Source organism: Platalea leucorodia (genome assembly GCF_965183815.1).
Source record: "Platalea leucorodia genome assembly, chromosome: Z".
NCBI lineage: Eukaryota > Metazoa > Chordata > Aves > Pelecaniformes > Threskiornithidae > Platalea > Platalea leucorodia.
In genome coordinates, this window is record NC_138858.1 from 4969307 (window position 1) to 4989264 (window position 19958).

At 39.4% G+C, this 19958-nt stretch overlaps 1 protein-coding gene across 6 annotated transcripts in view; it reads left to right on the forward strand.

The window, feature by feature from the left end:
- EPG5 (ectopic P-granules 5 autophagy tethering factor) overlaps window positions 1–19958 on the forward strand; it is a 77728-nt gene that overhangs the window by 24283 nt on the left and 33487 nt on the right. For all 6 annotated transcript variants that reach the window (XR_014230710.1, XR_014230711.1, XM_082336655.1 and 3 more), the window contains exons 17-35: window positions 373–513; window positions 1271–1415; window positions 2224–2421; window positions 3016–3126; window positions 3864–3983; window positions 5602–5768; window positions 5965–6192; window positions 8050–8173; window positions 9088–9229; window positions 10311–10482; window positions 11475–11637; window positions 12230–12372; window positions 13990–14146; window positions 14844–15038; window positions 16096–16309; window positions 17085–17245; window positions 17365–17572; window positions 18234–18309; window positions 19204–19307. Coding sequence is in view for 4 of the 6 variants with exons in the window: in XM_082336655.1 (XP_082192781.1) it covers window positions 373–513; window positions 1271–1415; window positions 2224–2421; window positions 3016–3126; window positions 3864–3983; window positions 5602–5768; window positions 5965–6192; window positions 8050–8173; window positions 9088–9229; window positions 10311–10482; window positions 11475–11637; window positions 12230–12372; window positions 13990–14146; window positions 14844–15038; window positions 16096–16309; window positions 17085–17245; window positions 17365–17572; window positions 18234–18309; window positions 19204–19307 (2969 nt within the window). In the remaining 2 variants the exon portion in view is untranslated. The remainder of the gene's footprint in view (window positions 1–372; window positions 514–1270; window positions 1416–2223; window positions 2422–3015; window positions 3127–3863; window positions 3984–5601; window positions 5769–5964; window positions 6193–8049; window positions 8174–9087; window positions 9230–10310; window positions 10483–11474; window positions 11638–12229; window positions 12373–13989; window positions 14147–14843; window positions 15039–16095; window positions 16310–17084; window positions 17246–17364; window positions 17573–18233; window positions 18310–19203; window positions 19308–19958) is intronic.

Genomic DNA, 19958 nt, shown 5'->3' on the forward strand with positions numbered 1-19958 from the left:
ATATGAAGCTCCCTCTGTAGGCTCTTCCTTTGCCTGGAGAGGGAGGCTAGCTGACTAGGTTAGGCAAGAACCTTGAGCTTTAAATTGATTGAAACTTGATGGATAAAGATGCTCATCTGCAGTGATTTTTGAAAGACATGACACAAACCCTCAGAAGGGCAGGAAAAACTTACCAAATCTGTCAGCAGTTGAATGACTCCTACAGCTGAAGAAAATAACTCTGTGGATTTAGCTGTTCAGGATTTCAAAGGGTGAGTGTAAAGTTATGAATGTCTTTACATCTCGGTTCACAGAAAAGAAAAAATCAACACCCTGTCTCCCCTTCTACTGATAGTCAATGTGTTTTCCCTTATTTTGTTTTTGTTTTGACAGCATTGAGAAGTTCTGTGCTGAAGGGATCCCTCTTCTGGGTGTACTCATCCAGTCTAGATATCTGAGAACAGTAGTCCATGTGATGGATAAAATTTTACCCTTATTTTACTCTTGCCAGTATTATCTTCTGAAGAATGAACAGTAAGCATTATATGTTCCTAACACATTTGTTGATAAAGAACAATAGAAGTTAATTGTTAAATTTGTTAAATTGATAATTTAATTGTTAAAACTTCATTCTGGGTTTTGTGTCTAGTGAGAATGTGATGCAGATGATGGGGAAGTAAGTCTCATTTGTTTGCCAAGTTACTTTTTGACATTGACTGTGGTTGAGGAGGTAGTTGTAGAAGTGTCTCCTGCTGACATCACATGTAGAATTGTCACTGATGCTGCTGCTGTGCCACAGAAGTGGTCTTCAAACAGCTGTATTGACGAGTAGCTGCTGTGTTTTTAGATGAATGAGAAAAATAAGCAGGCAGTGCTATTTAACTGTGTCCTTGCCAGTAGGTTGAGCAACAGCTGGGAGTGTTCTGAAGTGCTGGACCTTAGCTGTCTGTCCTGGTAAATCAGTAATGTGGTCCCTGGGGTGCTTTTGGCTTGGACCACCTGGCAGTCTCCCAAACAATTCGTGGGCTAGATTTGGGTGCTGATCGGGATCAAGAACTGTATTCAGTCCTGATGAGCTGCCTTGAATTAGTCTGCCGTGAACTGCTCATACTATGCCTATGATATGGTTAAAATGGAGCAATTAAATCTGCAGCATGGTTGTGAATCAGAGTCCTTGTATATGGGTGTCACCAGTGCTGTTGAGGTGCTTTAAATTTTCTAGAAGTAGCTTTTCTGTATATTATGCTGTAGGAGAAATTTTAGAATTAATTTAATTTGTTGACATCCCTAGGTTTTTATCCTATGTCCAACTGTTCCTTCATCTGGATAGTGGAGTCCCTCAAGGTGTGACCCAGCAGGTTACCCATAAAGTAACACAGCATTTGACAGGAGTGAGCTATGGAGAAAATGTTAAGCTGCTCAGTAGTATGATACAGGTAAGAAGATTACTGGGAAAAAAAAAAGAGGGGGGAGTTTTTTAAGAACAGGTAGGCTTTTTTGACTGAGTTAGTGCTTAAAGTTAGAAAGGATACTGAATCTGGCAGTTATGCAGCCACAGGGCACAATTTGTTGGGTTTTATTTCCTGAAATACTTCCACGTAAACTTGCCTAAATCTGGCAAAACATGTGATGCTGGACATAACTATATGTGCCTTCCAGACTTCTTGGAAAAATGCATTTTCTAATACCAGGTCAAAACTGCCTAAGAAGGGAATGTAATACGCAGCACTACTTTCTCGCTTGTGCTAGTTGAGGAATGCAGCAGATACGATAATGTGTGAAAGCTTTGCTTTTGACTATTGATTTATAGCTCTGCTATGAAAAATGTTTCTGTGTTAGGAAACTAGTATTTTTTCAAAGTGCAGAGAGGTCAAGAACCAAGGCCCCCTAATGTTAGAGAGGGGTAAGGACTAAAGGGAAAGATACCTACTCTGGGAAGTCCTTTTGCAGGAACAGCAGGCTACACTTCAGAAATAGGTGCCATTTATGCCTGCAGATCACAGGGGTCCCGCTTATGGCTTTTGCATCTCTTTTTGCTGATTGCTCAAGATGCTCAGCTCTCCAGGCTGCAGAATCTGTTTTGGAGGTTGGAGGTGATAAAGTTGTTTTTACATAGGCATAGAGAGCATCATCCTAAATTATTTAAGGATAGGCCCACAGCCTTATGCAACAGTTTTTCAGTAAATTCTTATCCTGTAATTGAAGCTGCAATCTCTTGAGTAATTTTAACCTTTAATTTGGCAGACTCATATTTTTCTAAGTGACCAGCGACATGGAGTGGGGCCAGCTGCAGTACTGGAGTTCTGGGTTCAGGTCCTCACCAGCCAGCAGCTGTGGCACAGGGACCGGGCAACACTTTTCTTGCTGGATGACTTATGTAAAGCTGCTTTTCAGTACAGTCAAGAGGACTGTGTACAAAAGCTGCTTTACCAACAACACAAGGTAAATGGGTGTGGTATAATGGTGTGGCTGTTGAGTAAATGGTCAGTTCACGTGTTGCTTGTGTGACTGTTGGGTAAATGGTCAATTCATGTGTTGCTCGTTCTGATTTTGGTGTGAATGTATTTTCCTGAAATGTAAAAAGAAGTACTCAAATGTAATCAAGTCACGATTCAGTGGTAATGGGGTTGTGTTATCTGATTTGTTTCTGAGTAGATCGATTAGTGAAATTTCTGATATTTGAATAATAATAAGAGGAAGAATTAAAACCTGAAACAGGTTTCATTCATACGAGTTCTATCATAGTATTTTGGTTTGTAGTCTTTCCATTTCATATGTTGAAATAGTGTATTTAGAACAAAAATAGAGCATCCTCTCCTGAGAAGGCAGACACTGTCACTATAAACCAGAATCTTTTCATCAAAAAAGAGATAAAGTGCAAGCAGGCATTTCAGTGGTGGCTGGCTGAGCTAAGGCTGCAAAGTAGCTACATGAGGCAGAAAGGAACCTGGGTGAAGGTAGTGACATGCCTGTAGCTTGTACATCGTCTGTTAGGATGCTTACAAAGAACCCCAAATGTTTTCCGTTTCCATGTAGAACGCTTTGGGCTATCACTGTGACAAAGGTCTGCTGTCTTCGCTTGTTAGCTGGATTGTGGCAGGCAATGTGACACCTTCCTTTGTTGAGGGCAATGCCAATTCCTCTCAGGTAAGTCGTATGATGGTGTTGCATGAACGACCCTGGCATAAGCAATATACATGTGTTTAGTGTTTTGTGTGGGGTTTTTTCCCTTTTGCAGATTTTTACAGATTTTCTCTTGTTCCCTCTTTCTTCCTGTCCGTGTGAGTGAATGCTGGGGGTTTATTACACTGAAGGGAACATGGACATTTTGCACAGAGAAAGTTTCTGATCTGTGTCCAGGAATTCATATAATAGGATTTATTAATTAAAATCTTTTTTAACCTTCAATTGTTCTTGATATATTTAACCAGTGAAAATATGTAAAGCCTGACTCTTCTGTTAAATCATTCTTTTTCTGATAAATATTTTGAATACTAGTTGCTTTTTCTCTGCTTGAGGAAGTTCCTCATTTGAGCAAAAAGAAAAAACCCTGCAGTACCCCAACTGGAGATGTGTAGTGCAGGTGGGAGAGAGGAGATCTTGTTTGAGCAGGTTGTTTTCTCCAGAACTCTTTGGATAAGTCTGTCAGTTGTCCTTGGTTTCCTCCTTCTTCTTTTCCAAGACTGTACAGAATACAAAGGGGATATTTGAATGTAGATAAGGAGGAAACTGTTTTTCAGTTTTCTTGTTGAGATATGGTATTTCTTTTGCAACTTTGTAAGCAGAATCTGGCAAAGGCACGTTCCTCTTAAGAAAACAATAAGCTTCCCCATCCTGCCCCTGCCATTTTGTTATCAATGTTTCTGTTACTACTGTTTTTACAGGTATGGTTTTCATGGATGGTGTTAAATATGGAGTCAATATTTGAAGAAGATTCACAGCTTCGCAGGGTTGTGGAGGGGGAGTTGGTTATTAATGCTTTAACTCCTGATCAAGCTTTGAAGGTGAGAGAACTGTTCATCTTCTTTTATGAGAGAGAACAACTGGAGAAAAGTGTTCTCTTGTATTGTTTAGTTTTTACTTCATGCTTTTTCTTACCAAGATAAAAGCATAACTAATGCTTTATATGATTGGCTTTCCAGGAGAAAATATACCTTAGGGAAATTTTCCTTTACATTTTGAGTTGAATGCTTAAAAACTACCATGCAGATATCTGTTTTTTTAATATACCATTATTTACAGAAAACTTCAGTCATTAATTAGTGGTCTTGCATGATTTTCTTGGTCATCTGAATGCCTCATGATCTTCAGTGGATTTATTCTATACCACTGAGATGGGGAGTGCTGATACTCTTTACAGGTGGGAAAATGTGTCTGTATTTCAAAGAGCATTTCTCAGATGATCTGAACTTTGCAGAATTTTGGGCTTTACTTTTCTCTGTATTTGCTGAATTATTTTCCAAGACTTTCAGAACTGTTTAGGTCTCTCCCTTAACAAGACACTTAAGTGTGCTTTAAGCCATGTTGCAGCATTTTCCAGGTTCTTTGCCCAAATTAATTTAGAAATTCTGGAATGAAGCAAGTGGAAACCAAAGCTGTCCAGTCTTGAAGTGTAACTTTTGGCCCATGCTTCATTTCAACTGTTTCAGTGTGTTTTAATGAAGAAGGTAGTCTAGAAGCTGTATGAAAATAGGTTTGCTTGGGCTGTGTCCAGACTGGTACATGTCTTGCATCCTTGGAGACTCATCTGGAGAACATTTGTCCCTTGGCTTGCATGTCTCGATTTACCTGGAAAACAGTGAGATACTATGTGGGGAGTGTGTGGAAAAGGGTGCTGAGGGTTTCTGAGGTCTAGTGTGGGGGGTGAGGTAGTGCCAGGGCCTGCACGGAGATCTGGGAACTCGGGAAAGCCTCCCGTTCTCCTGCTTCAGGCACAGACCATGCGATCTTTGTGTGTGACTGTTTAATGATTTAGTGGGTCTGTGGAGTAGCGTTCCGTGTTGCTAATAGGGAGTGCTGCTGCTCATACGTTGCATTGCCTTTGTTCTGCTTTCGCAAAAAGAAATTTTTTTTTTTTCTTTCTGTATTCTTTCTTCACATTAGTTTTACTTTGCGTTTTAGATTTTCGGTAGGGCTGTATGGAATGTAGTCTGGAAAAAGCTAAAAATGGTAGCATGCTGTAGGATTCTGCATCCTCATGTGGCTTAAGACTTATTTTTACTGGTTGGAATGTGCGTGCTGTGTGCTTCACGGCTGCTGCTTTGGTCTCTGACAACACTGGTTATATGGAAGTCTAAACCAGGAACATCTACCTCTGTGAGGATGAGTAGTAATTAACTGTAATTAACACCAATGGTCCATATGTTGGCCTTGCATCACAGTAGCCCTTCCATTCATGCTATTTTTTTTTTTTAAGCATCAGAGGTGTAGTACTGCTCTTTAACAGCTGTCCAACACAACTGTGAGCTGCACAGCTCTTCCACTAAGACCTGTAACAGATTTGTGAATGTTGCCAAAGTTTTTCTCCTCCGTAATTGCTGTGTTAATCTGTTGGGTTAAGCTGTGACAGCCTGTTACAGGGAACCGCAGCCCAACACTTGTATGAAAATGTTCTTTTTGCAGAAAGCACAGACCCAGCTGAAGCTGCCCATCGTACCTTCCCTTCAGAGGCTGATGATCTACCGCTGGGCTCACCAGGCCCTTGCTACCCCTGCCGATCACCCTCTCATGCCACTGATCTGGCAGAAATTCTTCCTCCTTTACCTTCACCGACCAGGACCACAATATGGGTGAGTCTGATCATAAGGGCTCAAGCTGATTAGCAAGCGCTAAGAAGTCTGCACTGCAAGTGAGTTTAATAAGTGCCTCATGCTAAGACTGCATCTGAAAGCAGTGGGTACCAGCAGCTTCTCTAATGAGTCAATTTATTTGCACAGATGCTGATTTGACACTTGCAACATGACTTTGTTGTGCTTTTTTTGTTAGATTGCCTGTAGATGGCTGTATTGGAAGACGTTTTTTCCAGAGTGCAGCTCACATGAACTTACTAAATGAAATGAAGCAGCGCTTAATAGAGGTAGCAGACTTCCACCATGCTGCCAGTAAAGCACTAAGAGTGGAGAGCCCCGCAGAGGGCAGTGACAGATCACCAGAGAAGGCGAGCTGCTCACCAGATTACCTGACTTCACCAGAACTGCATAAGGAACTTGTCAGGTAAAGAAAGACTACCCAGTTCACTCTTATTCAATGCAACCACCTGAGCAACTGCTAGAGCACAGTCTTAGCTGTGGGAGATGTGAAGGGATGCGACCCATGGCTGACCTAGATGTACTGCTGGCACTTGTTTTATGCATAGTTGTGGTCAAATCCCTTCCTCTGTTGATAAAACTTGTTTTGTTTGTGGGGAGGCTGCTTTTACTACTAAAAATAAAACATTGTTGATAGTGTTGTCCTTAGGGGAGAGCTTTGCTTTTTAATTAATGGTATCCCCATACTGGTAAAATATTTGTTGTTTAGACATATCTGCTACCTATATGTACATCACTAGCTATAAATATAAAGTGCTACTTTGTGCGTATACATCTGTTTGTCACAGACTAGGGCCCAAACTGAAGTCTGAATAAGATTACTTCTTCAGGGAATTTACTGGATATTTCAACACATGATTTAATTAGTGCACATGATTTAATTTACCCAGTTACCATGCTAAAGTTGAGCTGTGACAAATGTGTTCTGTGCCAGCTGGAAAGTGATACGTCTCCTTAACCAGAATGTTAGCACAAGACTCACTCCTTGTGTTGGAGTAAGCTAAGGAGATGTGCATGGTCACTCACTGCAGCTCAGCTGATGAATGCTCGTTTTTGGAAGGAGTGGTAGCTTCTAAGAGCTACGTATCTTGTGCACACTGAAACTGTAGCTATGCTGTCAGAAGTCCATGGTTCTGTTACACGGAGAAGTCTGCCTTAAGAAATACTTGCAGTATTACAGTATCTGGATTTTCCTAGAAACTGTAGTTGAAAGGATTATTTGAGGGGAGTCCCTTGTTCAGGGGGTTTGAGCATATAAGATCGCAGCTTCTTTTAAGTGCTTCCCGCCAGCAATCAATAGGTACTGTACAAACAAACAAGGGAGATCATAAATCCTCCTCAGTCGTATGTGAAAAATAATCCAGAGATGCTCACTGGGTGGAACTTGATTAATATTTTGTCTTTCATTTCAAAGGAGTTCCTCACTCCAACATAAAACCAGACTGCTGTACAGCCAAGTAAATCTTATGCTTAGGAAGTTTAATGACCACCTAGACGGAGGAAAAATATTGGTAGAGTTCATAAGGGCTGACTCTTAGAACTAGCCTACTTCTATTCTTCTAACCAATGACACTGATACAGGAAACAGGAGTTTGGTAGTGATATTTAATACCACAGTGCAAAGATTTAATGGTATTCTAGTTCTCCCCTGTATTTAATCAGCAAAGCTTGGATGATATGATTATAAAAAGGCTACCCCTCAGTAGAGTGATGTCAGTTGAAGAAAGAAGTATGTACAGTGGTAGCAGAGGAGGAAATGGGAATAAACTAGCCATGAATTTGAGTCTGACAGGAAATCAGATGATGTAACTGAGGTGTGAGCTTTTAGAGCAGGCACTCTAGAGAAGGTATGGGGTGAGAAGCCAAACTTGCTCAGACATACTCTTTTTTTTTCTTCATTAAATTATGTCTGTTGAATGGGGTTGTCAATATGATTCCCTGATGTAAGAGACACTTCCAGTCCTGGGTCATGTTTGCTAACTTGCGTAAATGTTTTCCTTTTCAAAATTTGTCCTGTTACTCTTGGTTATTGCCCTTCATATTTTTCTAAATAGCTTCTTTCCCCTGCTGGTCTTTGAACTGACACTTAGTACACTAGTCACAAGGCATCAGAAACACCTACGTTTTCAGCCATGTCACCTTGTGACATGATTTGTTGCCTTAACTCTAAACCCCAGATTGAGACTGCTGTGTAATACATGCTATGCATACAATTAAAGTTCACATTGATTTATTTTTTTCCTTTTTTTGTTTTTCTTCTCAGGCTTTGTAATGTTTTTGTTTTGTGGTTGGAAGAAGAGAGTTTCCAGAAAGGAGACACATACATTCCTTCTTTACCGAAGCAATATGATGCACATAGACTTGCTAAAGTCATGCAGAATCAACAGGTGAAGTGCCAATGACATTGCCAATCTGGGATCCAAAATTCACTTCACTTGTTAAAGTGGGTCCTCTAAAGTAGTGAGAAACTTGGTGTCACTGGTCTTTAATACACGTACAGAATGTATGGTAGCTTTAAAGCTCCAACTTTTTTTCCTAAACAAATCCTGTGCTATCCCAAACTGTCTTCCTTTATAATAGAGTGAGGACTCATGCGTAGATTCCTTGCATATCTTAATGAGAACACAGTCCTTATTCTGTGCTGTTCTATACATTACTCTAAGATAATTTTAGAGAATTATTGAAGTTGGAACTTTAAATGACACAAGAGTGGAAGCCGAAATCTGCTCATGTTGGTAGTCTGTAATATGTCAGGTTCAAATATAAATTAGCGAGTGGGAAGTGTATATTATTCTGTCCAGTAAGCCTAAAGAGTTAGTATAATTAAAAAACCTGTGAGAGGGGAGATTTTTGGAAAGGCATTTCCTCATACCTGCTTTGTTTTTATTCCTCCAGTGTATGTGACTACTGGTAATGCAGCCTGCTTTAGCCTGATTACAGTTAATCATGCCGTGATGTTTTACACTATCTTGGTTTCCTCTGTGCTACAGAGTTTAAATAATCTGTACCCTTTCTCCCTTATTTGTTAGAAATTATACTGTATGTGTTTGTCAGATTTCTTCTCTGTCATGAATGCTTTTCAGTGGCTTATCTGTATACGTGATAAAAATTCTGCAGTTTTTTTCTTCAGTATAGATTTCCCCCCCCCCCCCCCCCCCCCCCCAGTAATAATTTTCCTATGACTTAAAACTGCAGAGTCTAGTTTTGTGTACTTATTTTAGTTCCCCAGCTACTGGAATGGATGGACAGTAGAAGGTACTGAGCAAAATGGGAATGATAATTTAATTCTTTTGTGCTTTAGGATTTGTGGATGGAGTATGTCAATGTTGAACTCATACACCACGAGTTTCAGGAAGCTCTAAACCTTTGGCTGCAGGTTCAGCTTGAATCGCATACAACCTGTGCTTTTGCAGGGCAAACAGATTTCACTAACCCTTTATCAGGTAAGAGATGATAATATCGTTAATGAAACTGGGCCAGAAAGAATTATTATGAAGGCCTGGTTTCTTTAGGAACATAATTATGTCCGTGAATAAAGATGTTAATACAGTTTATTTTCTATGGGTACAGTATTTTGCGTAAAGTTTTCATGGTGTTCTCACTAAGATGCCCCTTGTGAGAGGCTAATGTCAATGTTTTTGGTTTAAAGTTTGCCCCATCACAGAACAGCAGGTCATATTGTGACTAGAGCTTCGTCGGTGAGCGTCCCAAACATTCTTCCACACAGAGCATACTCCAGACAGGCTGAACTTTCCCAAAGTTTAGATAGAGACAGCTGCAAGCAAAGGCAAAAACCACTGTAACTGAAAACAGAAAGATTGTCTCTGTTTAGTGTTTTTTCTTTTGTTGTTGTTGTTCCCAATGCCTTTCCTTGCTATTTCCCTGGAATTTTGGCATGGTGAAAGGGTTGTTGTAGCACAGAAGCAGGTAATAGTCATGGTAGGTATATTAAGGATATAATGAGACTGGATTTTTGGGGGGCTAATTAAAAAAGGGGAGGGAGGGGAATAGAAGGAAACTGGAATAGTTTCATAGGTGAATTAGCATTATTTGGGCAAAGGAGCTGAATGGGAATCAGCAGGAGGAGAGAGCTGACCTGGAGAGAGGCTGCACTTTGGGGGGGAATTGGAGCTGACAAGACTAGAGACGAGGATGAATTGTAGGGAAAGGAAGATGAATTTGGCTTAGCAGACTGGGTCTGGGAGCCTCTGTCAGATGAGGGGAATAAATGGGGCGATAACAGGAAAATTGGAAGGGTAGAAGGTAGTGGCTGGGGGTAACAAGGAAAACAGTAGGGCCTTGGATCCTCATGTTTGTGTGATGGAGCTGGTTATGAAAATTAGACGTGTGAAATAACTACTTTTCCTATTTTTGTTGACAAAGTTTAAGTGATTTTTTTTTTTAAAAGGGAGGAATCCTAAGAAATGTCTGCTGCTAAAAATGTTTCATGCAAAAAAAAAAAAGTTGTTCAGTTTCACCTAAACTTTTCTTACTGACAAAACTTGCTTTTGCTTTCTTTTCTAGCCAAAGAGAGGATAATCAATAATTTGAAGAAGTTTGATACTCCCAAGCCCCTTCTTCCACTCCAGACAATGAAAGCTCCTGTGCCAGTTATTTCCTCTGCCAGTCTAGTAAGTCAGAAAGAAGCAATTCAGCTCATGCGCATGGACTTCAATGTCTTGCAGCGACATGCCAAGTAAGACATAGATGTTTGCCTTCTGCCTCACTAGCTTGTCTAGCAGTGTCTTCAGGTGCCCTTTACAGCAGCCTCGTTTGTGGTGTTGGCACAAGACTGTCAGTATTTGACTTCTGCTTCTTGCCTCAGTTTTTTTTTTTTCCTCCCCCCCCCCCCCGGCTATCGTTGTTATTCCACTCCTGTAACTAAGACAAGACTACTAGTCTTATCTAATGACTGAGATTACATCAGCCGACATCTAACTTCTACAGTTTCTGTTCTCATTTGGCATCCTTCTTAAAATAAAGCCTCCCTTTAGCCTAGATTTGTTGACAATAAGTTGGTTAACCCATTTGCACTAATGTAGTAGCTGCAGTATGAAGCGCTGGAACTCCCAAGAGAAAAATCTGGTTTCTGGGTCTATTAGGTTTGTGTGTGAAAGAGAGGAGACTTTGTTTTTAATATTCCTACTAAGAGAATTCAGCTGAAGTATTTTCAAACACAGCTTATGAATCTACAGCTGTTCTTGCCCAAAGTAGTCATTTAATATCAATATTATCATTAAAAAAAACAACCAAACAAAAAAAACACCCCAAAACTCGCTAAGCCCAAGAGAGGATGTGTCTAAACAATTCCAGCAGGAATTTTAGGTGGGCTTGTTTTTGTTAACTGAATCATCCCACAGTCCAGCTTTTTTGTCTCATGGAAAATTACATTTCCTACAGAGGGTGATCTACTTAATTTCCTTCCAGGTTGTTATATAGAATAATTTAAAAGAACTCATGCAGGCATGAGTAGTTTTGTTCTTACGAACCTATTTCTTTGTTACTTTGAAGTGCTATTACTTTGAAGTTTTAACTCAATTTCATTTAATAACCTTTTATGCTTTCTAGGAAAGTGTCACGAGTCTTTGTACAGCGCATTAAATTGAAGTCTCATCTCTTCCTTATAAATTCTTAGTATTGCTGTTTTCAGTAAAGATTTTGGTAACTTTATTAATAAATGCTTTTCAGAACTGCAGCTCTCTGGGAATCTCAGCATGTTGCTCTCAATAGTGAAATACTGGACACACTACCTAAGCTCTATGTCAATCGGGAAGAGCAGATCACCCTCCATTTGGAGTGCCGGGGAACTTCAAATAAAGGCTGCCAGGGAGCAGCTCTTCTAACAATCCAGGTTAGAGACATGACATCACTTCTGTTTTGGGGCTGTTGGACATGGATAATGAAAGTGAAATGACTGAATGGTTATGAGAATGGTAGCAGTTAACCAAATAAATCCATGCACACATCATGGTTACCTGAAGTACCTAATACGTAATGCTCATAAGGAGATGCAGATCAACAGCTGAAGAATAAGTTGTTGCATAAAATTGGTTTTGCTCATAGTGTCCATTCTAAACGGCTTCCCAGTGTGTGAATGTGGGAATATGCTCACCTAGGAATAGAAGTATGAAAATGTTTATAGAAGTATTCCCATGTTGCTTGGTATAAGAATTTCTTGATCCCCTCTGTTTCAGTCCTTGTGGGTTAAAAGTCTTACATGAAAGACATGGATTATATTAGTGTATGATAATTAAATAGGAACATGACCAAGGATGTGTGCGTGGGCACGATGTACTAAATCTCATCAAAACTCTCAGGGGAAAACCACCTATATTCAGAGTTCTCTTACTGGGCTCTGCTTCATTTTTACATATAGGTGCAACATCGAAGAATTTGAGCAAAGATATTATTCTGAAATGAATATGTGTCTTTCTGTCATTTAGTTTGAAGGGAAACATAAAAATGAAGCGGTGAGCCAGCAGCTTCATGCTTTGCGTAAAGAAGTGAGACAACTGCAGGCAGAAGCTACGAAGCCACCTTCTCTGGGTGTTGTGGAAGCAGCAGTACATGTGGAAAATTTTATAACGTAGGTTGTTCAGATACTGTTTTAGGTAGTGATGTTTTATATTTCTTTTTCTGTATAATAGAGTAAAAATGTGGAATCTGTTTGTGTGTTTTTCGTAATGCTTATCAGCTTGGGTCAACAGCAGAGCTGGAATCCTGAGGCCTGTATGTTTGTGACACAGACCTTTAAAGGAATAACTCTGTGTATTATCAGGAGAGCTAACTGCTGGTCATTCAGCCTCCACAGAGCACACAGTATTGTTTTCTACTTCAATTTATTGTATTCTGCATTAGAATAGCCCTTCTAACCCTGCGAAAGCACATCGAGTGATGATGGAGATGCTATATTAAACTTCAGGAAATGGCAAACTTGTACCACGGCTGTCTCAGCCATAGGTTAAAGTATATGTTTTTAATATCTCTCTGTAGGTTTTTCCCTGTTATAGTGCAGGACATAGTTCTTTAATAGAGAGTTATGATTTGAGTAGCTTTTCAATATATGAAACAAAATTGTGCAGTGGAAGAGGACTATATAATATCACTTCTTTTGGGGGAGTGAATAAATGGGTTAGTCCAAGGCTGCCTTCCTCTTGAAGGCCTTTTAGAGTTCATCCCAGAGGTCCAGTTTTGCAACACCATTCTTCTCAATCTCCTAGATTTCTGCTGGGATTCTTTTAGTGTAGTTAGTTTTCTACAAAGTGTACTTACTCTACAAGTGAAGACATTGGTTTACTATTTGTACATGTTTATTCTTGATCATTAATCTGAAAAATTCTGTGGATGATCTAGTTCTTGGGATTTACATCTGTGGAATTGCATGTTCTTCAGATATTTTAATTCAGACTCAATGAAGATGGGGGTTTGAGTGCAATAAAACACTTACTTGGCAATACACAAGAAAAGATTGATTTTGTTTTAATTCTTTTATTGCTGAGCCTGTTAAGCAAAATGAGGTTAAATTTTCTTGCATTACAGATATAGTTTAGATGGCCTAAGAACATGATGAACATATGATTTGAGGGAGAAACAATCTGTTGGAACTATGCTGTGAAAAATCTTTTGATGATCACTTTCTGACTCTGATTATGGAGACTGTCTAAGGTTTAGAGGTACCCATTTCAGGCAGCAAAATTGCTTGAGCTAAACCTGGGGCTGTTCAGCCTGGGTATGAAAAGGGTCAGGGGGTTCTCATCAATGTATAGAAATAACTGAAGGGAGGTTGCAAAGAAGATGGAGCCAGGCTCTTTGCAGGGGTGCCCAGTGACAGGACAAGAGGCAATGGGCACAAACTGAGACACAAGAGGTTCCCTCTACGCTTTTTTACTGTGAGGGGTGACACAGGCTGCCCAGAGAGGTTGCGGAGTCTCCATCCTTGGAGATACTCAAAAGCCATCTGGAGATAGTCCTGGGCAACTAGCTGTAGGTGGCCCCGCTCGAGAAGGCGGAGTTGGTCCAGATGTCCTCCAGAGGTCCCTTCCAACCTCAATCATGCTGTGATTCTGTGATCCCATGCTTGATTATCCTGTAAACCGGGAATACCCATCTCAAGGCTATATATTGGCAAGAAACCTTTCTTTATTGTCACAGATTATTTTCCATATGTAAATTTAATCTGCTTTTTTTTTTTTTTTTTTTGCAGGGCCTTAATAAATATCTACAAGGTGCAGCCTATGCCTGCAATTAAGAAAGTCGGAATTAGTTTGTTTTTTACATTAGTGGAATATGTGTGTGATGAAACTCAACGCAATCCTCCCACAAGGCAGTTCTTCACGTCCTGCATTGAGATTCTAGGCCAAGTGAGTTTGTTCTCTGATATTGGGATGCCTAATGCTTATTCCAATTGTCTGCTGATATTGGGGGTATAAAACATTCAGAAGCCTGAAAATTGACTTCTAAGCTTCTATCCCATTTTCCTTTCAAGTTATTGTATAATATACACAATCTTTAGGAGGGTTAAAGCTTGCATATAAGCAAAATAAAAACTGTTGCTCTGAGATGCCTGCTTAGTGCTAATAAATGCTTGCTGTGTTAGTTAAGTGCTAAGTTAGGCTGAATTTTTGGGCAGGTAATTAAAGTCTGGGTACTTCTGGTGTGTAAAAGAGTGTTTTGGCATAGATTTTGCTGTTATGGATCATTTTCTAGCTGACATAAATCTTCTCAACCTCTGTGTTTAGACACCATTAACACTGTTTTTGTTAACCCATCAGAAAAATTGGATTTCTAGGTATTTTTATGCAATGTGTGTCTGGTCACAAGTGCTGTTCTTAAGTGTGCTAGGGAAATGTTTATTTTTACATTGCATTTTGTGGTACAGCAGTATTTAGTTAAAGTTGATCTCATACAGTCTGTCATTTTTGACAAAACTTTTTTTAAACAGACTGAAAATTGTGGTTGTATTGACAAAAAGCTCTAAGAGGTTGTTTGTTTGTTCCCCCCCCCCCCCCAATGGATTCATACTAGGCCTTTTTTTCTCACCATTCCCAATTTCCTCAGGTGTTCATCAGTGGGACCAAGTCAGAGTGCAAACGTCTCCTCCAGACGATCCTGCAGAATCGAAGGCTCTGTACTCTTCTTTCTCCTTACTTCACTCCTGTTGCCTCTCCCAGTGAATTTGTGACTTTATACGAAAAAGTCGTGGCCTTTTTGAGTGAGGATAACAGTGATGTTGTCTTCATGCTGCTGACAAAGGTAAAGCATTCGTGAATACTGCGTCTGGTTTGTGGGTTGCTTCTGTGCGTGTTCTTTCCCTAAAGACTGTGACTTTACGCCAAGGAAGAAAGAGGTACAAATCTGGTAATTTAAAATAACATTGGCAGGTTCTATAGACCTGTATTGCTCATCCTGAATGATGTGTGTTGTGTTCAAGCTCAAAAGGGGCTGGAGGCAAAAGCAAATAGGAGGCTTAAACTTCCCTTTCCTAGCCCAGATAGTATCAGTATGTGCTTCCTAGTGCTTACTCTTCAGTGCATTCTTACTCTGGAAATTAAAGCAGGCTCTCAATGTCTGCTTCTGCCTGATATCTCTGCAGGGACATTCATCAAAATAGCCAGTGAATCCCAGGTATCTTAAAAATAAAAACAAACAAACAAAAATTTGAAACAGTGTCTGAAGCTTCCATCACCGTTTGGCACCCATGTCCTTCCTGCCTATCTTAAAACATACAGAGTTAGGTAAGAGCAAGTGATTTGCACATCTCTGGTTTCGGGGCTGTGTGGTACTGTCTGCGTGTATTGTCGGTGGAGAAATTACTATTGTACTTAGGCTTTGATATTGCTCTGATTCTCTTCATTAGTTACACAGAGACAGGGTTCGGCAGCTGTGAATAGCAGGCAGTCTGTTTTGGGCATGACTGAGCTGTCTTTAGCGGCACTGATCAGCATTGTCTCTTGACCTAGGTCTGAACAGATGGCCTAGAGGCTACAAAAGTTTTGCGTCTCCACCTGAAAATGTATGGACTGTGGAGACCGAAGCATGGAAATTCATACACATCTTTATGAATCTGAGAATCCCTGCCAAGAGCTGTTTCCTAAATTTGGGGACTTCTGCAATATGCTAAAATCGTAACCTTTGGAGAGCATTACCTTGGTTTTGAGTTAGGGCTAATGAGGTGCAAATTCATTAGGTTTTTCTTAAATACATAAAAACATCAGGATTTTTTTTTTCCCCTGACAATTTCTCCCTTCTCCTAAAGGTGTGGTGGCTGTTAAAGCTTCTAATTACAAATGCTTCCTGTCCTCTGTTCTAGTTTGACCTTACGCAATGGCTAAGCGTTGCTAAGCCACCTCTATCTGAACGTACCAAGCTTCTGGAGTCTATTCACTTGGCTCTCAATGCATGTGGCCTTGAACCTGAAGAAGATATTTTGATGCCCTTTAATATCTTCTGCAAGCATTGGACTAACCTTCTTGAGTATCAGTTCCCTGACCACTATAGTGATTTCCTAAGATTGTTCGTGCAAAGTGAGTATCTGAATCAATGCGTACTAAGCCTTTTGTACAGAACTTCTTCATTGTGCATATGAACTGCATGCAGTAGAGTTAAATAACAACAAATATGGAATGATTTAAACTTTCTTAAGTTTCTGTATGCACTTTTATGTGCATGCTATGTGATATGTTTTTATTAGACATATTTTAGCTCTGCTAGGAAGAAATGCTATTCTGCAGATCAAAGTACATGCGTCAGTGACAACATATTTTCAGCCCATATTACAGGAGAAGGATGGAGGAGAGGTTTCTATTAATGTAAGCACTTACAATTATGCCCCAGTCTGTAATGTAGCATCCTTGTTCTTGAGCACCCTTCAATGTCAAACTGGGAACTGGAATTATGGGGACCTGGGACTGATACTGAAATCTGCTGAAAATGTCTTGGTTGACATTAGATGCTACCTAGAATCTGCTGTGCTTCTAAAATGAGAACAAAAGTACTTCCTTTCTGTCAAACCATATGTGCTGAGGCAGCAGCTGTCTCTTAATATGTCTTTGTAGCCAGAGATGTACTAAGTACGTAGGAAGAGAGCATGTGGATGCCAACAGGGAATGTTAAATTCCTTATGTTTGGGAATTAGAGATACCTCTCACCCTTAAACTTGGGGCTTTCAAACTCACGCCTTATGTGATATTTTTATGTAGTAGGGAGCTCTAATTTCAACCTTTTCTGACTTGTATTGAAAAACGGACTAATATCCTTCTCCTGATTTTCACAAATGCTTTCCCTTCTCTTTCTCCTAAGGCTCATCAGAGCAGCTGCTAAGCCCTGACTGTTGGAAGGCATCACTTAAAGCTTTGGGATGTGGTTCACCAGTGACTAAACAGGGAAGCTTCAAGAAAAGTGATTCTACTGAAAGTCCTGTATTGCGGGATGCAGCAAAAATTCTTCTCTCTGCAGAACAGGTGAGTGCCTCTTTGGTTGATTTATTATGTTTTTCAGCTGAAACAGATGCCCACCAGTGACAAATAATACTGCTGTGCAGTCTTTCTGTAGCTGATTAATAGTTTCCTCCTTTTCACAGGTTAGAGAGACAATGGAATGGCTTTCCACATCTTTCTGCAAACTCCGACTGGCTTCGATGGACTTCAGGACTTTTGGCCTGTTTTCAAAATGGAGTCCTTATGTGGCTGAAGTGAATACATTTCTGGAATATCTTGTTAAACGGCTTATTGACACCGAAGTTGCCAATTTAGCACAAGAGCCTGTTGGCAGTAACAGAATTCTGGCAGGTAATGTGTTTAAAAGCAAATTACTTAAGAACAGGCACTCAGTTTCTCTAATTTCCTCTGTTAAATACCATTTAAATATACAGAAAAATCTTCTTACTCTGCATTTGTACAATGATGAGAACATTAAAATACAGACGGGAAATATTGACGCCACTTCATGGCCATGTGGGACTTTATGCTTTATCTTTATGCTTGTTGGAGGAAGCTTGTTTATGTTTGAGTTTGCTTTAAAAATATTTTGTGAAGAGATCATCAGTTTCTTCAAAGAAAAATACAGTCTTCTGCACTGAGTAGAGGTTTGGAACAGGGGACTACTGAATTTCATCAGGGTGTGATTTTGATTTGGAGAAAATTGCCAAAATGCCTTTTATTTTAGTATATGCAGGTTTAAAGTGTGAATTGTCATTACCCCCCCCAATCTCAGATGTATTAAAGTGATATTAATAAAACATCTAAAATGCTTATGGTGGTTGTTAAAACAATCAGATTGTTGACCAGGGTAACTAATAAGCGTATTGTATTTTAAATTTTTATTTGACCAGGAAGAACTGATTAAATGTTGGAATAAGCAAAAGACATTGTATCCAAGTTTGGAAAAATGTGGTATGTTCACTGGTGATAATTTGAGGGGAAAAAAAGTAACTTTTTTATTTTCTTCTAGCATTGCAGTCCTTGTATTCAGTCATTGCTGGACTGTTTAAACCATGGATACTGGTCTTGGATAAGGAAGATGCAAGGTATATATTGCATTTTAAAATTAAATGAGTTTTTGCTCAAGTAAGGACTTTAACCCTATAGGAATGTCTTTCATTGTTATCTGATTTTTTCTAATTCATGACTGTATTGTGACCTTCCATTAAATAGCTGTGACTTCTGTCATATCCTTAACAATTACGGAACTAATTAATGAGTTTCTTAAATCAAATTTTCCAAGACTGGGATTGACTAATTGTTTTAGGTACAAGAAATATAACCAAGCTCTGGTCAGGAAGCAGAGATGAGAAAAATACAAATTACACTTAGTTCTGAAAACACTTGGGTTTAAATTTTAGATTTTTTTTTTTTTTTAGCTTCCATAATATGGATAAATCCTTAGTTTAAAACAAAACAAACCAAAAGTGCCAAACAAATACAACCCCAAATGCCAGTGGTACGTAAAGAAGTCTTGGACCAAATCAGTTCTGTGGTGATCTAGTGTCTTGTGTACCTCTGTCTTCACATGGGGAGTTATTTGTAATGTTGTACACTTAAATTTTACCTTCTTCCAAAGCCAAAAGCTTTTTGAGCTGTGAGCACACCTCCAACATTTAATTAGAAGGTTGACCGCAGGTGGTATGTGTTGTCATTCAGAAATTCCTGTGTTTTGGTATTTAATTCAGTTAGGAAATATCAAACAAGTAATCTCTGCTTACTCAATGGTATCGTGGATGTTCTGCGTGACGTTAAAATATGTACCTCTTCTAAGGAAGAAACAGGGAGTTCTAGAGCTGAGTTTGAATGAAAGGACTACTGATACCTACTATATTGATTTACTATGCTTTAGAATATTTAAATCATTTAAGTGTTTATGATCTGTTTATGGTCTGGTAACTCAGCACTGAAATTTGTGTTGCTTCGCTTCTTCTTTTAAGTACCCAGCCCTGCTACCCTTGGTTAGAGAGCGACAATCCCGTAGCATCCACCATGGTCTGTTTGTTTACAGATTGCATCAAGCTTTTGCACGAGAGTTTTAAAGGTACGTGAAGTCCACGCTATTTTAATGCAGTGACGCTTTCTGTTCTAGTACACTAAAAAAGATTTTGATTGAGATGTGGGACGTGAGGGGATTTTGTTTGTTACGAACTTTTAGCCAACATGATCACTGCAGTGGTGCCAGGAGCATTTCTGTATTTCGTCCTTAAGACAGCTGTTTTCCTTGGCAAGGGTAGATGATGTGATTGATAAATGCATATCTGTCAGATAACAAAGTTAATGTGAAGGAAAGCAAAACAAAATGAGCTGTCCTGAGAATTGCATGACTTCATTCCAGGTCTGTATGTTGTTCCTGTATAACATATTCAGTACCATGTCACGATGACCAATACCTGTGTCTCGACTGCGAGTCTTGGGGGTAATTTAATCTCCAGGACCAACCATTATGATCTCCTATTTAGTATTGCTTATTGTGCCTAATGTGTAGTTAGACAGAGGAATGGGGGAAAAAATTAATTTCACAAATGCCTTTTAACGACCTTCAGGGATGAACTGGATTCAAACTTATCTTGTAGAAATAAATAAATAAAAATAATGTATCTTTGCATGTTTTATAAGATTCCAGATTCATAAGATCTTTTTTAAAAACAAAACCAAAACAAAAACCCTCACAAAAACAGTGAAGTTCTGCATG